General features: G+C 43.7%; 1 protein-coding gene across 5 annotated transcripts in view; it reads left to right on the top strand.

Moving 5' to 3' along the window:
* dpp6a (dipeptidyl-peptidase 6a) overlaps window positions 1-16,093 on the top strand; it is a 1,586,533-nt gene that overhangs the window by 1,531,504 nt on the left and 38,936 nt on the right. For all 5 annotated transcript variants that reach the window (XM_063044436.1, XM_063044438.1, XM_063044435.1 and 2 more), the window contains exons 18-20: window positions 2,789-2,887; window positions 10,665-10,734; window positions 15,356-15,550. In XM_063044436.1, coding sequence (XP_062900506.1) covers window positions 2,789-2,887; window positions 10,665-10,734; window positions 15,356-15,550 — 364 coding nt within the window. The remainder of the gene's footprint in view (window positions 1-2,788; window positions 2,888-10,664; window positions 10,735-15,355; window positions 15,551-16,093) is intronic.

Raw genomic sequence — 16,093 nt, 5'->3', positions numbered from 1 at the left:
TTCAGCAAGTGAAGTTGAGCTTAGATAAAAGTGACTAAGTATATTTTGGTAGAAAGAATGGAAAGGTCACATAACTTAGAATGTGTATGTCTAGTTGGGGTTGGAAACCAGGACTTTAGGCCCACTATGTCCATGCGGAACTTGTTGCATGTAAAATCTAATCCCATTTGTCTGCATTAGCACTGTTATCTTGCTATGCCTTGCCTATTTAAGTATACGTATGTTGTTGAACTATCTCTCAAACATAGTTGAACCTGATTCCTCATCCTCCTCTGGCAGCACACTCCAGGCATAGCCACGCTTTGTGTAAAGAAAAGTGTACCTCTCTAGAAGAGACAAAAGATTTCTGCAGTTGCTAGAAATCTCGAGCAACACACAAAATGCTGGAGGTACTCAGCAGGCAAGATAACATCTATAGAGGGAAACAAACAAAGTTTCAGACTGAGACCCTTCATCAAGACTGGAAAGGAAGGGGGCTCCTGACTTCAGAGTCCTGATAAAGGGTCTCAATCAAAATATCGACTGTATATTTCCCTCCATAGATGCTGACTGACCTGCTGAGTTCCTTCAGCATTTTCTGTATGTTTATCATCATCATTATGTGCCATGTCATATGACATGGGCAATTATAATCTTTGACCATGATTGTTCTTGGTAAATTTTTCTACAGAAGTGGTTTGCCATTGCCTTCTTCTGGACAGTGTCTTTACAGCCATTACTAACACTCTTCAGAGATTGTCTGCCTGGAGTCAGTGGTCAGGTAACCAGGACTTGTGATATGCACCAGCTGCTCATATGGCCATCCACCACCTGCACCCATGGCTTCACGTGACCCTGATCAAGAGGGGTGGGGGCTAAGCAGGTGCTGCACATTGCAGACTAGCGTTGGGAAGGAGCATTGTACACTTCCTTTGGTAGAGTCGTGTCTCCACCCCGCCACTCGTGTGTGTTACCCCACTATGAAACTCCTAACCCTTGACTTGAACCTATGCCTGCTTGATTAAGATACCACCAAGGGAGAAGTGGAAGTGCCAGGAAGAAGCCTACACAGTCACATTGAAACCGGTCAGACTCCACCCAGACAGGATGTCAGGAGCGAACCCTGGTGCTGTGAAGCAGCAGTTCTACAGTATGTGCACCACTGTGCTGCCAATGGCCAGAACTGGAGAAGTGTACATACTCCTGAAATTGGTGGGGTTTGGGAAAATTACAAAGGGAGCTGAGAAGGAGATGGAATTTGAAACAAACATGTGAATGTTATAATCAGATTGGTGATGATTCAAGTGTCAGAGAAAGCAAGCATGGCGCGTTGAAAGTTCAAAGTAAATTTATTATCAAAATACATATATGTCACTATATACAACCCTGAGATTCATTTTCTTGTGGGCATACTCAATAAATCAATATAATAACAGCCATAATAGAATCAATAAAAGAGCACAGCAACTTGGATGTTCAACCAGTGCAAAAGAAAGCAGACTGTAAAAATACAAAAAGAAAGAAATAATAATAATTAAGCAATAAGTTTTGAGAACATGAGATGAAGAGTCCTTGAGAATGAGTTCATTGGTTGTATGATTATTTAAACAATGGGGCATCTAATATTGAGTGAAGTTATCCTCTTTGGTTCAAGACCCTGATGGTTGAGGGGTAATAACTGTTTCTGAACTTGCTGGTGTGAGTCCTGAGGACCCTTTACCTTCTTTCTGATTGCAGCAGCAAGAAGCATGAGCAAGACATTGGATAGTCAACGGTTTAAAGTGTATTTAATAAGGGAATGTTACCAGAACCACATTGGAGCAGTCAAGTCTAATGATAATGACAGCATGCTTGAGGTTTAGGCAGCAGGGTTATATCATCAGAGGCTCCAACTGCACCTAACGACCATAATAGCAACTGGACGTATTGGTAAAATAAATTGATTTATTATTGTCACATAATTCTGAGGTACCGTGAAAAATGTTGTTATACGTGCCATCTATACAAATGATTTCATCACTTTAGTGCAGTGAGGTAGTACAAAGACAGTGAGGTGTTGAGGCCCTCCACTGGTCAGTGTTGGCCATGGATATTGTGTGTCCCAGCTGTTTGCGTGATATACAAGCCAGACAGTACGAGATGGAGAGCAAGGTGTTGCCCATGTAGCAGGCTGCCCCTCTCCACACAGCTGATAAATGCAAAGGAACAGCAGAGACCGATACAGTTTGACGTCTGCAGTGTTGCAGGAGTTGCCAGTCAGCGCGGAACTCATTATAGGACTGCCTTAAGGACTCTAGCTCTGATTTTTCCTTAGGGTTCACTACCGAAGCCTTCCCCATGAGTAGGTATAACCGCAAGGCAGTGCAGGTTTGTGGTTTTGTGATCAGAGTTTCAGATGAATAACAGTATGCAGAATAAAGTGTTACAGTTACAGGGAAAGTGCAGTAGAAAATACGGTATACAGACAATACAGTGTACAGAAAATATGGTGTAAGGTCATAATGAGATAACCTGCAAGATCAAGAGTCCTATCTTATCATACTAGGAGGCCAATTCAATAGTCTTATGAGATAAAAGCTGTCCTTGAGAATGGTGGTATGTGCTTTCGGGCTTTTGTATCTTCAGCCTGGTAGGAAGGGGGACTAAAGAGAATATTTGGGGTGAGAGAGATCTTTGATTATGCTGGCTGCTTTACCGAGTTAGCAGAGTATGAAGGGGAGGCCGGTTTCTGAGATGTGCTGAGCTGTGTCCACAACTCTCTGCAGTTTCTCATGGTCCTTAAACTCTTCTTTCTTTTTTACCCCTTTAGAATATTTTGTGCTGGAGAAAAATGAGAAGGTCTACAATGCTACTGAGAGCAAACAAATGCCCAAGATAGAGTTCACAGAAGTTCAGATAAAGGACTACAGTAAGTATCTGCTCTTTCAGGTCATGGACAAAACGAAACATATCTGAGCACTGATGCAATACCGGCCTGGAGTTATATCATTTGAAAGGTTCTCATTGAACTTTATTTGCTCACATTCCTCCTAGCCATAAGACATGCCATGATCCAATAAAACATCAATATAGTTTAACAACTCCATAATTTAGTTTGTTATCAGTCAAGTTCACTCAGACATTATGATTTTGTCAACTTTATTCAATTTGTGGAAAGTTGCCAGTGGGAGCATTAATAATTTAGCTCTGTCTTGGCTATTTAATACTGCATGTTAAGTTAACCATGGTGCTTTCTGTTTAGCTATTTATCTTGTGCAGCCAGAAACTTTACAAATGCGCTTAGTGGCCACTTTATTACATACACCTGCACACCTGCTCGTGAATGCGAATATCTAATCAGCCAATCATGTGACAGTAACTCGATGCATAAAAGCATGCAGACGCTGTCAAGAGGTTCAGTAGTTGGTCAGATCAGACATCTGAATGGGGGAGAAATGTGATCTAAGTGACTTTGACTGTTGAATGATTGTCGGTATCAAAGAAGCATAGAAACATGGAAAACCTACAGCACAATACAGGCCCTTCAGCCCACAATGCTGTGCTGAACATGTACATACTTTAGAAATTACCTAGGGTTACCCATAGCCCTCTATTTTTCTAAGCTCCGTGTACCAGATGGGGTGGTCTGAGTATCTCTAAAACTGCTGATCTCTTAGGATTTTCACACACAACAGTCCCTAGAGTTTACAGAGAATGATGTTTAAAAAAAAAGCCATCCAGTGAGCAGCAGTTCTGTGGGCAAAAATGCCTTGTTAATTAGCGAGATCAGAGGAGAATGGCCAGACTGGTTCAAGCTGGCAGGAATCCTGCGAACAGCTATGTGCTACAACAGTGCTGTTGTAGCAACTCTGAATGCACAATATGTTGAACCTTGAAGTGGATGGATTACAGCAGCAGAAGACCGTGAACATACATTCTAGTTCATGAACATACATGAGTGTATTCTACTTCTGAGAATCTCGCTGACAATTTGATATTGCTTTGCACTCCTGCGGCCCTGGGCTTTATCTATCTGTTTATTTGCCACAGACCAGATCAATTCTTTGTGGTGCTCTCCATTAATATTTGAGCTCTGCTGCAATGTTAATATCCCAGTGCTGCAGTACGTTTATATACTCAGGAGTACTAATTACAGCCTCATTGTCCTGAAGAAGGATTGGAGGGGAACGAACTCGGAAATGGGTCAACAAAATTGTTAGTGCTGTACTTACTATGAGAAACTCTATAGGCTGGGTTTGTTTTCAGTGGAGTGAGGAGGCTGGGAGAGCCAACATCAAGGTCAGGTTTATTCTAAGTACTAGTACACGTATGCACAGGTGCAATGAAAAAATTACCTGAGGCAACATCACAGCATTCACAAGAAACCATAAATTAAAAATAACTTTTACGAGAAAGTACAAATTAGAAGAAAAAGCACAGAGTTCATTTTCATGCAAAGTGATCATAGTGTTGCTAAACTGTAGGTTGTGCTGGTTGGCTCAAGAACGGAATGTTTGAAGGGAAGTAGCTGTTCTTGAACCTGGTGGTGTGGGACTTCAGGCTTCTGTGGCCCCTGCCCAATGGTAGGCAAAGATGACACGGCCCATATGGTGGTGATCTTTGATGAAAGATGTTGGCTGCTTGAGACAGCACCATCTGTAGGTTCTACCACTGGTGGGGAGGAATGGGCCCATTTTTATAGCTGAGCCCACTGCTCTCTGCAGCTTCTTGCAGTCCTCACATTCAAATTACTACAGCAGACCACGATACAAGTTAGGTCGCTTTCTACACTATACCTGTCGACGTTTGTTAAATATTCAGTGACAAGCTGGACCTCCTTAACCTTCTGAGAAAGTAGTTTATGAGAGGCATAGACAGTATAGATGGTAGGATTTTTTTTCCCAAAAAGAGCGATATCAAAAACTAAGATTCATAGATTTAGGATAAAGGATTGAAAAGGATCTGAGGAAAACTCTTCCAGCCAGGGGATGGTTAGAATTTGGAGCATGCTGCCAGAGTGGGTGATGGAGGCAGGTACTCTCACAGCAAGTGTCTAGATGAGAGCTAGAATTGCAAAAACATAAAAAGGTTAGGAACAACATGCTGGTAAATGGATTAGTGTCAGAGGGTAACAGGGGTACAGTGAACCAATGGGCCTTGTTTCAATGCTGTGCTATTCTACAAATAATTCTAATACTAAACTCTAAGGCAGTGCAAGAGTAACGTGAGAGATGATGAGGTATGTGTGGAATACTTGTTGTTTTACTTTGGTCATGAAGTGTCCAAATGTCTTCACCACTTGGGTTTTCCTTGTATAAAATTTAGTTCTGTTGAAGATAATTGAATGTGATCGAGCCAATTACTTTACTATGATTATGTGACGTAACTGGAAGCGTGGAAGATAGACTGAGCAGCCTTGGCCTTTTTTAAACCATAAGACATAGGAACAACATTATGCCATTCGGCCCATCGCGTCTTCTCCACTATTCAATCATGGCTAATTTGTTATCACTCTCAACCCTATTCTCCTGCCTTCTCCTGTAATCCTTGATGACCTTATCAATTATGAATCTATGAAATTCCATGTTAAATATACTGAATGAATTGGCTCCCATAGCCATCTGTGGCAATGAATTGCAGAGATTTACCTCCCTCTGGCTGAACGAATTCCTCCTCATCTCTGTCCCAATCGAACATCCTTCTATTCTGAGGCTATGCCTGCTGGTTCTAGTCTCCCCCACTGCAGAGAACATCCTCTTCCTGCCCATTCTATCTGGACCGTCAATAGGTTTCAGTAAGATTCCCCCCCTCCCCCCCATTTTCCAAACTACAGCGGGTACAGGACCAGAGCTCCTCATAGGCTTTATTTCATCCATGAGATGGTGTGCAAACATTTCAACAGCCTTATATTTATACAGTATTCTTAACGTTGTGAGCCTAGCCACATAGGGAGATAGGGGGACAATTGTTGAAAAGCCTTTCACAGAGCATCTTAAAGCAGGAAAGAGGAGTAGAGAAATGGGAAAATTTAGTTTTGGAGTTCCAGAGCTTGTGGCTTTGGCAGGTGGGGCCACACCCGCCAGGGGCGGAAAGACTAAGTTCTGAGATGGGAACATTATCAGAATTGGAGGAGCAGTGTAAAATGGTAGATTGCTGAGCTGGAGGGTATGGTGAGTGTAGCCTGGTTTACCTCAGATCTGGTGCGAGTGACTGGTGCGAGTGACTGGAAGGGACAAGACCACAGACAGATGTATGGGCCACGACAAAAGGGCTAGCAGCTCATACTGAAACAAGCACAAGGCTAACATACAATTAACATTGTGAGTCACTTCTTGGCACAGGATAAACAACGTGTAGAGATCTGAGGTTCAGGTGGACTAGTGGTGATAAATATCCCACAGTCCTCTCAGTAGAAACTGGGTCTTCTAATATTCATTGCCTGCAGGAGTGCATAGCAATAATAATGTGTGATTGTATGTTGATGTACCAAATGCCCTTCTTTCTCTATGCTTATTGGTGTGATTGGGCTTAACCAGCAGTGCAAAATAGATCAGAGTGAATCAAGGGCCAGTTTTATAGCTTCACATTAAATTCTTCTTTCTACTCAAGTCATTGGTTGATCAAAGTGTTAAATTTGTTAACTATTTTTCTTTCTAGCCTGTTTCACACAAATATCTAAGTTACATTTCAGCTTGCCTTGAGACCATAAAACATAGGAGCAGAATTAGACTAATGAGCCCATCAAGTCTGCTCTGCCACTCGGTCATGTCTGACTCATTTGCCCTCCCAACCTCATTCTCCCTGTAATCTTTGACATCCTTACTAATCAAGGACCTATCAACTTCTGCTTTAAATATATCCGCGTTCCCCTGATCATATGAAGCAATTCTGAATAGCTTCTTGCCACAGGTACCCGACTTTTATCAGACACTAAATTTTTCCCTTCACAGTTTATAACAGATCTCCACTCCCCAATTTCCTTGCCTCTACAGTTGCATATAATGGTTATCATTTGTTCCGGTTTCAATCATTTCTCTGAACTTCACTTCTCTCTCCACCAACCGCTTTCTCGTCAGCTTCCTTGTACTACACTCCCAAACTGTGGAACTCAATACCTAAAACTATAAAGGATACTGACTCAGTTGACATTTGTAAACTCCAGCACAAAGCCCATTTATTTAAACTTGCTTTTAACTAACATCTTTTTGCCTTTGTTTTCATGTTTATTTTTATTTTCATGTTTGCACTTTGTTCCATTGTAAAGCATTTGAAATTATTCTATTGAAAGGTGTTGTCTGTATGAAAAGTGCTCTATAAATAAGTTACACACATCAAAGTTGCTGGTGAACGCAGCAGGCCAGGCAGCATCTCTAGGAAGAGGTACAGTCGACGTTTCAGGCCGAGATCCTTCGTCAGGACTAACTGAAGGAAGAGTGAGTAAGGGATTTGAAGTTGGAAGGGGAGGGGGAGATCCAAAATGATAGGAGAAGACAGGAGGGGGAGGGATGGAGCCGAGAGCTGGACAGGTGATAGGCAAAAGGGATACGAGAGGATCATGGGACAGGAGGTCCGGGAAGAAAGACGGGGGGGGCGGGGGGGGACCCAGAGGATGGGCAAGAGGTATATTCAGAGGGACAGAGGGAGAAAAAGGAGAGTGAGAGAAAGAATGTGTGTATGAAAATAAGTAACAAATGGGGTACGAGGGGGAGGTGGGGCATTAGCGGAAGTTAGAGAAGTCGATGTTCATGTCATCAGGTTGGAGGCTACCCAGACGGAATATAAGGTGTTGTTCCTCCAACCTGAGTGTGGCTTCATCTTTACAGTAGAGGAGGCCGTGGATAGACATGTCAGAATGGGAATGGGACGTGGAATTAAAATGTGTGGCCACTGGGAGATCCTGCTTTCTCTGGCGGACAGAGCGTAGGTGTTCAGCAAAGCGGTCTCCCAGTCTGCGTCGGGTCTCGCCAGTATATAAAAGGCCACATCGGGAGCACCAGACGCAGTACATCACCCCAGCCGACTCACAGGTGAAGTGTTGCCTCACCTGGAAGGACTGTTTGGGGCCCTGAATGGTGGTAAGGGAGGAAGTGTAAGGGCCATGTGTAGCACTTGTTCCACTTACATGGATAAGTGCCAGGAGGGAGATCAGTGGGGAGGGATGGGGGGGATGAACGGACAAGGGAGTTGTGTAGGGAGCGATCCCTACGGAATGCAGAGAGGGGGGGGAGGGAAAGATGTACTTAGTGGTGGGATCCCGTTGGAGGTGGCGGAAGTTACGGAGAATAATATGTTGGATCCGGAGGCTGGTGGGGTGGTAGGTGAGAACCAGGGGAACCCTATTCCTAGTGGGGTGGCGGGAGGATGGAGTGAGAGCAGATGTACGTGAAATGGGGGAGATGCGTTTAAGAGCAGAGTTGGTAGTGGAGGAAGGGAAGCCCCTTTCTTTGAAAAAGGAAGACATCTCCCTCGTCCTAGAATGAAAAGCCTCATCCTGAGAGCAGATGCGGCGGAGACGGAGGAATTGCGAGAAGGGGATGGCGTTTTTGCAAGAGACAGGGTGAGAAGAGGAATAGTCCAGATAGCTGTGAGAGTCAGTAGGCTTATAGTAGACATCAGTGGATAAGCTGTCTCCAGAGAGAGAGACAAAGACCTAGAAAGGGGAGGGAGGTGTCGGAAATGGACCAGGTAAACTTGAGGGCAGGGTGAAAGTTGGAGGCAAAGTTAATAAAGTCAACGAGCTCTGCATGCGTGCAGGAAGCAGCGCCAATGCAGTCGTCGATGTAGCGAAGGAAAAGTGGGGGACAGATACCAGAATAGGCACGGAACATAGATTGTTCCACAAAACCAACAAAAAGGCAGGCATAGCTAGGACCCATACGGGTGCCCATAGCTACACCTTTAGTTTGGAGGAAATGGGAGGAGCCAAAGGAGAAATTATTAAGTCCTTAAATTCCGCTAGACGGAGCAGAGTGGTGGTAGAGGGGAACTGATTAGACCTGGAATCCAAAAAGAAGCGTAGAGCTTTGAGACCTTCCTGATGGGGGATGGAAGTATATAGGGACTGGACATCCATGGTGAAAATAAAGCGGTGGGGGCCAGGGAACTTAAAATCATCGAAAAGTTTAAGAGCGTGAGAAGTGTCACGAACATAGGTAGGAAGGGATTGAACAAGGGGGGATAAAACTGTGTCGAGGTATGCAGAAACAAGTTCGGTAGGGCAGGAGCAAGCTGAGACAATAGGTTGGCCAGGACAGGCAGGTTTGTGGATCTTGGGTAGGAGGTAGAAACGGGAAGTGCGGGGTGTGGGAACTATAAGGTTGGTAGCAGTGGATGGGAGATCCCCTGAGCGGATAAAGTCGTTGATAGTGTGGGAGACAATGGCCTGGTGCTCCTTAGTGGGGTCACGATCGAGGGGTAAATAAGAGGAGGTATCCTCGAGTTGTCGCTGTGCCTCGGCAAGGTAGAGGTCAGTACGCCAGACTACAACAGCAACCCCCTTATCGGCGGGTTTAATAATAAGGTTAGGATTAGTGCGGAGGGAGTGGAGAGCAGAGCGTCCGAAGGAGTGAGGTTGGAATGGGGACAAGGTGCGGTGAAGTCGAGATGGTTGATGTCCCGTCGGCAGTTAATAAATAAGTTATTTTTTTCTGCTGCTGCTGCTTTAGCATTTTCTGTTTTATTTGTTGTTATCTTTTCTTGTGCCGTGTTACTTAACCCATCAGTCTTGTCTAAATGCAGATGACAGATGCAGCACACCAGGTAAAAGCTGTTCTAAAACGTAGAACATAGAGCAGTACAACATTGGAATGGACCTTTCAGACAATGATGACCGTGCTGACCATGATGCCAAATTAAGCTGATCCTTTCTGAGGATCGATATTCCTCCATTCGCTGCATATTCATGTGCCTCTTGAATGCCTCTGTTGTATCTGCTTCCACACCACCCCTGCCAACATGTTCCAGGCACTTAGATTCTCTGAGTGACAAACAACATGCCTTGTTTCTCCTTTGAACTTTCCCTCTCTTACCTCATTTTGCATTTCCACCCTGTGAAAAAGATCCTGCCTGTCTACCCAATCGATGCTTTATCATAATTTTATGAAGTCTTGTTTGGTCTCCTCACAGTGCACACAAAACAATCCAGGTCTGTCCAAATTCTCCTTGTAGCCTATACCCTCTAATCCAGGCAGCATCCTGGTAAAACTCTTCTGAAGACTCTCCAGTGCTTCCACATCCTCCCTGTAATGGGGCAAGCAGAACTGTAGCTAACCAGACTTCTATACAACTACAACATGGCTTATCATAAACCCAAGAGTTTCTGCAGATGCTGGAAATCCAGAGTACTACACACAAAATGCTGGAGGATTTCAGCATGTCAGGCAGCATGTGTGGAAATGAATGACGATTTGACTTTTCAGGCCAAGATCCTTCACCAGCATTCTAAGTTCCTCCAGCATTTTGTGTGTGTTACAACATAGCTTGAATTCATTGCCCCAAGCAAGGGGGGTACAGGCCTTCAGCGCAGTCAAATTAGAATAAATGCAGTCATAGATACGGTATGTTTTCTTTCCTTGCCTTTATTCTCTAAAACTAGAAGAAGTGGCTGAAGGAAGGCTTGCCTTTCCTCTGGCTTATTAGGCTCAGTGGAAATGTTTCACTCTTCGACTAATACAGGCATCTCTGACACTAACCCTTCTGTCTTACAGCTCTCAAAATGCAAATTATCAAGCCAGCAGGATTCTCAGAGTTGTCGCAATACCCTTTATTACTTATTGTGTGAGTATTATTTCATCCTTATGATCGGGCTGTGGGCTTTGGTGATATAGAGTATACAGTTCTACTTCACTGGCCAGATCTAGATTTCAATTACTTTAGGAGGGTGTCGGGCGTTGGACACACTCAAAGGTCTTGGCTGACCTTTGTCCTTAACTCTGGAGCAGCATTGTAGCGTAGCAGTTAGTGTAATGCTTTACAGCACCAGAGACTGGGGTTAATATAGAAAATAGGTGCAGGAGCAGGCCATTTGGTCCTTCGAGCCTGCACCACCATTCAGTATGATCATGGCTAATCATCCAATTCAGAACCCTGTACCTGCCTTCTCTCCATATCCCGATCCCTTTAGCCACAAGGGCCATATCTAACTCCCTCTTAAATATAGCCAATGAACTGGCCTCAACTGTTTCCTGTGGCAGAGAATTCCACAGATTCACCACTCTCTGTGTGAAGAAGTTTTTCCTAATCTCGGTCCTAAAAGGCTTCCCCTTTATCCTTAAACTATGACCCCTCGTTCTGGACTTCCCCAACATCGGGAACAATCTTCCTGCATCTAGCCTGTCCAATCCCTTTAGGATTTTATATGTTTCAATAAGATCCCCCCTCAATCTTCTAAATTCCAGCGAGTATAAGCCTAGTCAATCCAGTCTTTCTTCATATGAAAGTCCTGCCATCCCAGGAATCAATCTGGTGAACCTTCTTTGTACCCCCTCTGTGGCAAGAATGTCTTTCCTCAGATTAAGGGACCAAAACTGCACACAATACTCCAGGTGTGGTCTCACCAAGGCCTTGTACAACTGCAGTAGAACCTCCCTGCTCCTGAACTCGAAGTTCCAATGCCGCCTGTAAGAAGTTTGTACATTCCCTGATGACTGTGGGTTTCCTCCAAGTGCTTCAGTTTCCTCCCACATTCCAAAAAGCGTATGGGTTAGTAGGTTAATTGGTCACATGGGTGTATTGGACAGTACAAACTCATTGGGCTGAAAGGGCCCATTGATGTGTTATACAACACTGTGCAAATGTCTTAGGCACATATATATAACTAGGGTGCCTAAGACTCTTGTACAGTACTCTAGTAATTTTCTGTATTGCACTGTACTGGTGCTGCAAAGAAAAACAAATTTCACGACGTATGTGAGTGATAATAAATCTGATTTTGCAGTGAGAGGGAGTGGGAAGCACCAGAGAGACATTCTGTAATGATCAGTTGACTGGTGTTTCAGGGCTAAGTGTGTCTGCACCTGTCCCCACCCTTCCCGCAGTGCTCCACCCTTGCTATTCCCAACATTCTTTGCTCCCTTCAGATTTACAAACTCGCTCTCCACTCCAAGTTTACAAATACAGTAGTGTGCAAAAGTCTCAGGCACCCCAACTATTGTGTATGTGTATATATATATGTGGCATTAAGCTCACCACCAAGATAGAAGCAGCTAATTTAAGATGGAAAGATGGTGTAGTTCAACATTTCAAAGGAAATTTATTATCAAAGTACGTGTATGTTACCATACACTACCCTAGGATTCATTTTCTTGTGGACATTCTGTTACGAGAATACACATAAAATTAAGATGTTTGCTGGCCTGGGCTAGCATCAGTGGCATCAGCAGTTGGTCTGCCACCTGCCCTCAGGGGAAGGAGAGATAAGGAACAATGGAGCAGCGTCTGGAGATGTGTAATGAAGGGATGTGGGAGGGAGAGCTGTCTGGAGCGGCTCCCCCCTTTGAACCCTGAACTGTTTGAAGTGATGGACAGGCGATACCCCAGCAGGGGGATAAAAAGGGACAGGTTCGCTAAGACAGACACACGCCACCCGAGGTAACGAGACCCTGGAAGCGGAGCGCTTCTCACGAGTGGGTGAGAAGTACCAGACAACGACAAGGGTGGAAAGGTACGATCAGCGGGAACCCGGTGTGTGTCCGCCCTTGCCTGGGTGCCGGGTTCACTGCAGAGGATCGACCGCATCTGGAGGAGGGGTCACAGTCGGTGACCTCAGGTGACATCACCAAGGACCCGCCCAAAAGTTGCTCGTGAGCCATCCCGCCGGTCTGTGAGTGAAGCTGTGCTGAATGATGAGTTGTTCTCTCTGTCTCTCTTCCCCCACGTTGTCCATCGCCATGGCAACGATTACTGCGAACTGAACTACAAACTGGACTGAACTTTGAGTCATTTTGAAATTGGTCATTTACCCCTAGACAACGATAGAGCTTGATTGATGCTGTTATCTTAATTCTGTGCACATGTGTGGTTATCATTGTTGAATTGTTGCATTTATTATCCTTTCGATTACTGTGTTGCTTGTTTCTTTAATAAAACTTTCTTAGTTCTAGTACTCCAGACTCCAACTGAGTGATCCATTTCTGCTGGTTTGGCAACCCAGTTACGGGGTACGTAACAATTCACAGTGCCACAATAGCGTAGCGTATGGTGCCATAGTGGCTAGTGCAGTGGTATTACAGCTCAAGGCATTGGAGCTTGGAGATCAGTTCCGGTACCCTTCCCATGAAATGTGTGGGTTTTCCCCAAGCGTTCTGGTTTCCTCCCACAGTCCAAACACATACTGGTAGGTTGATTGGTCATTGTAAATTGCCCCGTGATTCGGTTAGGGTTAAATTGGGGCTGTCGGGGGTTTCTGGGGCAGCACGGCTTGAAGGGCTGGAAAGGCCTATTCCAAGCTGCGTTGCTAAATAAATAAATACAAAAGAAACACTATACAGTGTACACAACAAATATGGACAAACAACCAATGTGCAAATACCATAACGAGAAAAAAGTAATAATAATAAAAAAAAAAGCAAAAATTATCAAAAACGTGAGCTGCAGAGGCCTTAAAATTGAGTCCAAAGGTTGTCCATTTGTTGTGAAATGAATTCAGTGTTGGGATGAGTGAAGTTTTTAGATTGGATTAGATTATGAGAACACGCAGTCCTCTTTTATTGTCATTTAGTAATGCATGCATTAAGTAATGATACAATATTCCTCTGGTATTTATCCTCTCTGGTTCAGAAGCATGATGGTTGATGGATAATAACTGTACCTGGTGTGGGACTTGAGTCTCCCGTACCTCTACCTCCTGAAAACAGAAAGCCAGGTTCAATCCTGCCTTTGGATGCTGTGTTTACACATTCTCCCTGAAATGGCATATGCCTTTCTCCTGGGTGCGCCAATTTCCTCCCACATCCAAAGGTAATTGGCTGCTTTAATTTGCCTCCAGTGTGTTGATGGGTGTTAGAACCTGAGGGGGCTTGGTGAGAATTGCAGAATTAAGATAAGTATGCGTTTGAAGGTCAGCATGAATACTGGGTGAAAGGCAGATAGATATGTCGGTGATACTGGCCAAAAGTGGGCAGCTTGATTAGCTTTGACGGGCACCTTGGTCGACATGGACAAATTGGACTGAAGAGCAATGACTCTTGTGACTCTTTGGGATATGGAGAGTTGCACTCTGTCCATGGTGCTGAAGTTCAAATGAAAATGTTAAAGACAAGATCACAGTTGATCTCTTAGTGCCAGAGATCTTGTGGCACAACACTTAGGAACACCAGAGTTCTCAGCCGTTCCTTGGCCAGTAAGTGATTCACAGCTATTGGAGTTTGTTGTACTTGCCTGGATTGCACTAATGACTGAATCTGAATGTATTTCATCAGCTGCAGTGTGTTTTTGGAGTATCCTGTGTAGTGGAAGATGTTGTAAAAATGCAAATCCTTCTTCTTTTGTAGAGGTATGGCAGATGCTCTCAAACATACCTGATAAAATTTTGTTTCAATATTTTGAGAGCAGGAAATATAATAAAAGATCCAAGCCTGTTCATTGAAGCATATTAAATATTGTTAATAATTCCAGTGCAAAGCTTGTCATGTTTAAATTTTAATCAATTGCCTTTACCAAATAGTTTATCAGCAGATGCCTAGAACTAACACCTAGTAGAACACAGAAAGCCATTGATTCTGTGTACGTTGGCTTCTTGATAGAATTATCCAAATAATCCCACTTCCAGCTCTTTCCCCAGATGCCTGTACTTTGTATTTATCCAGTTATTTTAAAGGTAATAATTGAATCTGATTCCTTCATCCCTGGGGTCAGTGGATTCATGACTTCAACACTTGTCCAGAAATTGCTTTATTATTGTCGTACAGATTTACAGTGAAGTGTTTGTGTTTGCATGCCATCCTGAATCTAGAACTACGGGGCAAGTTGTTAAAACAAGGGGCCCAGTCATTTCAAAGGTTCAGAGAAGGCAAAGTGAGTGACACGTTTTACAATTCTCTACCCTGGAGGGCTGTGGAGGCAACTTATCTAAGTATGTTCAAAGTTGAGAATCAATGGTAAAACAGGGCAGGAAAATAGAGGCCTCAACTTGATTGAATGATGGGAGAGGCTGAAAGAGCAGTATAAGTGACACCTTGGGTTGTTTTTTGCGTTTCTGTTTGCAACACACATTGGTTGTCAGTCATTTTTGGGTGTCGTTTTTCATCAATTCTATTGTGCTTCTCTGTTCTGCTGTGAAAACCTGCAAGAAAATGCATTGTAAGGTTGTATATGGTGACATATACATATGTTGGTAATAAATTGAACTTTGAAAAAGTCATCCTTAGTTACCAAATGAACCTACTTTGTGTTGTTATAGTGGTGACAGTCCCGGTACCCAGATCGTCACAGAGCAGTTCCAAGTCGATTGGACAACAGTCCTTGTTAGCTCATTCAACACTATTGTCGTTAAGTTCGATGGGCGTGGCAGTGGCTTCCAAGGTACTAAGCTCTTGTATGAAATAAAGGGAAACCTGGGAACGGTGGAAGAAATGGATCAAACAGATGCTTTGAAGTAAGTTCCTTTTGATCGTATAAGATTCTTAGAATTTTAGTAGAGACAGCTGTTTTGAGCCAGAATTTTATGAAAACTCATTAAATGCTTATTAATTTGTTGTTACTTCAAGCTAGCACCATACGTCTTTTAATCAAGGTGACCTGAGACTGGTCCAGTGGACAGCTTGGTAGTTAAGTTATCCAGAGAGTTGGATAGATTATCAGAAGGTAGATGTCTGATGGGAACTTTAAAAGCAATTAAATATGGTATTAAAACCAGTAAAAACATAATGATGGCTTTATTACCTGTGCAATGCAGTCATTCACTGTCAAGATGGAATATTGCTATCAAACACCCTCACCAATGTGACTGGAACCTAACTGTTCTCTGAAATTTATGTATTTATTCAGAGAAAGCATAGAATAGTCCTTTCTGGCCCAAGGAGCCACGCACCCAGCAACCCACCTATTTAGCCCCAGCCTAATCACAGGACAATTTACCAAGACAAGTTAGCCTACTAATCGGTCTGGCTTTGGACTCTGGGAGGAAACTAGTGCGGTT

This window comes from Mobula hypostoma, chromosome 3 (assembly GCF_963921235.1).
Source record: "Mobula hypostoma chromosome 3, sMobHyp1.1, whole genome shotgun sequence".
In the NCBI taxonomy this organism is placed as follows: Eukaryota; Metazoa; Chordata; class Chondrichthyes; order Myliobatiformes; family Myliobatidae; genus Mobula; species Mobula hypostoma.
This window is presented reverse-complemented; position numbering and strand designations above follow the sequence as displayed.